This window comes from Rhincodon typus, chromosome 5 (genome assembly GCF_021869965.1).
Source record: "Rhincodon typus isolate 14 chromosome 5, sRhiTyp1.1, whole genome shotgun sequence".
Classification (NCBI taxonomy): Eukaryota; Metazoa; Chordata; class Chondrichthyes; order Orectolobiformes; family Rhincodontidae; genus Rhincodon; species Rhincodon typus.
Genome location: NC_063336.1, coordinates 8,059,072 through 8,062,555, shown reverse-complemented (window position 1 = coordinate 8,062,555; position 3,484 = coordinate 8,059,072). Strand labels below are relative to the sequence as shown.

At 42.4% G+C, this 3,484-nt stretch overlaps 1 protein-coding gene across 1 annotated transcript in view; it reads right to left on the bottom strand.

Moving 5' to 3' along the window:
- Positions 1 to 222: 222 nt before the first annotated feature.
- The window catches only part of LOC125483097 (replication stress response regulator SDE2-like), a 29,656-nt gene continuing 26,394 nt past the window's right edge, over positions 223 to 3,484 (bottom strand). The window contains exons 3-4 of the mRNA XM_048596653.1: positions 907 to 1,024; positions 223 to 362 (exon numbers count right to left, since the gene is read on the bottom strand). Of these exons, the coding sequence (XP_048452610.1) occupies positions 247 to 362; positions 907 to 1,024 (234 nt within the window). The 3' untranslated portion in view covers positions 223 to 246. The remainder of the gene's footprint in view (positions 363 to 906; positions 1,025 to 3,484) is intronic.

Here is a 3,484-nt window from a genome sequence, read left to right as displayed (position 1 = left end):
AACTTCTTTTCAGGTGGTACGTTCCGAATGATAACTATTTTTACTCATTTCGCTTTGATTTTTTCACTAATGATGTGCTGTCTGTTCTGAACCATTCCACCAACGAGAAATTTCTCTCCAGATCCCCTACACTAATAATTCACATCATTTGTGTATGGTTTAAACACTTATAGGAAAACAAATTTGTGCAATATTGTCAATAAGAATACACTTTAAAGTAATTCATCTGTTAGTGAGCTGAGTGCCTTACGCCTTTTCATGGTTTACATCCCGCAGTCTCCTTCCACTTAAATCCCGACAAGCCTCTCGGTTTGTAGTTTTCTCAATTTGAGCTCCGAGGGCACGAAGCATCGACCCGAAGCCTAAACAATGACATAAAGTTGAGAAGTTTACAAGCCACTCCACTGTCTGCATCAACTAAAATCTCAATAGGTCATTTCTATTTCTTTAGAAGCTGGAAGACTGCATTGTGACATTCTTATTAGAGAGAAAACAAAAGCAGAGATTCAGAGAATATTTATACAACAGCTTGTTGAAGTTAACTAAGTAGACAATGGCTATCCTGACATGTTGTGTTTTGCAATGTCATGCAAAATAATTTGAAATTAAAAACTGAGTGATTACAGCGTAAGTATCTTATTGTTTCCGAGTAGGCATCATCTACCAGATACTCAGTTTGTAAAGAGATTTGAAATGTGTGCGCAAACACATGTTCATCTAGATCAGATCATTAAGGGGTATTAGTGCAGCACCTACCAGTCATGTTAACAGACAGAGATGCAGGAGTCAGCCTCAGACTGTTCATAGGAACAATGACACCACATTAAGCAGAAGGGTACACAAAGCAGGCTCCAACTCTATGTAGCTAATAAAATAAATGAAGGCACAGACATGTGGAAGAATTACCTCCTTTCCCTCCGAAAAGTCTCTGTTCCAGACTGTAAATTCCTCCATGTTGTAGCTCAGTTTCTTCATCGACCAGTTTTCCATTATATTTCAGGTAAACATCTGCAATGGGGAGCCCCTATATTACAAAAATTAAATTTAAAGAAAAATAAAACCCAGGTACTGCATGTGGATTTCATACATATATTTCTTTCATTATTTATATATTTCATACACGTGTCAGTACAAGCACCAAAAAGGTAAAGCACTTCCCAAACTCTAGATTACCGATCTATACTTCAACATGATATGGACATAAGAAATAGGAACCAAGGTGGGCTACTTAAGCTTACTCCACAATTCAGCAAAATAATAGCTGACCTGCTATCTCAACTCCATCCCCCCACATTATCCTCATATCCCTTAATGCCATGTTGCAATCAATTATTCTTCTAAACCATGGGCCTAGTCTTCTCAATCTCACGTCACTGAATGATATTTTCATCCCGGGAACCAATCTAGTGTACCTTCATTGCACTCTCTCTCGGGCAAATATGATTTTCCTTATACAAGACAACCAAAACTGTACAGACCAAGAGTAGCCTCACCAATGCTCTATATAACTGGAGTAAGATTCTTTACTTCTATAGTCTAATCACTTTGTAACAAATACTAGCATATCAGTTGCCTTCCTAATTGCTCGCTATACTTGCATGTTAATTTTCTACAAGTGGAGTGAACTTCCAAAGGAAGTGGTAGATGCGGGCAGAGTTAAAACATTTAAAGGACGTTTAGGTAAGTATGGAGGGATATGGGCCAAACACAGGCAGGTGGGACTAGTTTAGCTTGGGATTATTGTCGGCATGGACTGGTTGGACCAAAGGGTCTCTTTCCGTGCTGTGTGACTCTCTATATAGTTAGGCACTCATGCCCCTGCACACAAACATTTCCCAATCTCTATTTAAATTACCATTTGGTATGACAGTATGAGAACTTCAACATTGCTGAAAAATGATCTATTCCGTTGAAGGTTTTTATCTTGCACATATCAGGACAATTCGCAATTTGAGGGAAAAACGAACTCACTGCGTGAGGGGGCAGTGTTAATTGGTTGGCAGAGGTATTGCCAGGGAGAATGCAATCATTAGTGCTGATTGGCAGTTAACTGCCAGGCTGTGTTTAAAAATCCAGGAAGGGGCCTTGTAGTGTAACGGTAGTGGTCCTACCTCTGAACCTAGAGACTCAAGTCAGAGTCCCACCTGCGCCAGAGTGTGTAATAACATTTCTGAACAGGTTGATCAGAAAATACCTAAACTCCACTCACCTACCCTTCTTTCCTCAGTTAAGTTGTTCCTTTGATCAAGCTGTTGTCACCTACATACTTCATTTATTTGACACCTTGATATTAAATCTGCCTCATTATATTAAAGCCATTAAATAGAAACAAACTGTTCTTGAGAGATACAAGAGAGCAAGAAAAGAGATGTGTTCAAGGGAAGAAAGAGAGAAGATAAAGAATGGGGGTGAGAGACTGCATGACTGTAGGAGGTTAATGGAGGGAAAGAGAACTGGACGCAAGTGGAATACAAGGGGACAGAAGTCAAGCTTTGCCTCTACAAAGGCCTTGTCGGAATCCACCTGGAGTACTGTGAACAGTTCCAGACACAACACCTTAGTGAGGGTACATTTGGAGGGAGTGTAGTGTTGGTTTACCAGAATGTTACGTGGATTCAAAGAGTTAAATCACAAGAAGCTAATACTGAAGAGCTGGATGAACACAGCAGGCCAAGCAGCAGAGGAGCAGGAAGGCCTGCTGTGTTCATCCAGCTCTGCACCTTGTTATCTCAGATTCTCCAGCATCTGCAGTTCCTGCTATCTCTGAAGCTAATACTGAAGAAAGGTTTATAGTAGGATTCCCTGGTGTACAAACAATACCTTTATTCCACGATAAAGAGGGAGAAAAATTACCAACGTATTTTTAAAAAATGAGGCAGTGTTATGTGATCTTAAATTGCAGAACACCATGCTGAGTCTGGAACACCGTGAAGCATGTTATCAACAGATAAGGTTGTGTGCTGCAAGCTTCAGTGGAGTTACGTTCAAACACTGTAGGAGGTTGAAGAGCGTGTGAGGGTCAGAGAAGAAAAATTGGATAACAGAAAGCACAAGTTCATGTTTTCACACTGAAGAGTTGTTCCACAAAGCGGCTAACCACCCTACACGTGCTCTCCCCAAGGGAAGTGGGGAGTGCATTGTGAGTGGTGAATACAATACACTCGCTTGAGTGTAAATCACTTTATACTTTATTGAGGAGGCAGGCTCGAATCAAGCAGACAAAAGAGGTGTTGCCTCTGTAGGGCAAGATGCCAAGGGAAACAGAATAGGTGGACAAGACAGTCACAAAGAGATTGGTCCTTCAGCGATGTTGACAGGAGTCTAGCCACCTCCTCACACAACCAGCATTCAGACATCTCCTGCTCAAATCTCTCCGCCCCCTCTCTCCCCCCCCCCCCCCGGCCGGGGGCTGGCGGCCGGCCCCCCCCCCCCCCCCCCCCCCGCCCCAGAGGCAGGGGGCTCGCGGCCGGCGCCCCCTCTCTCC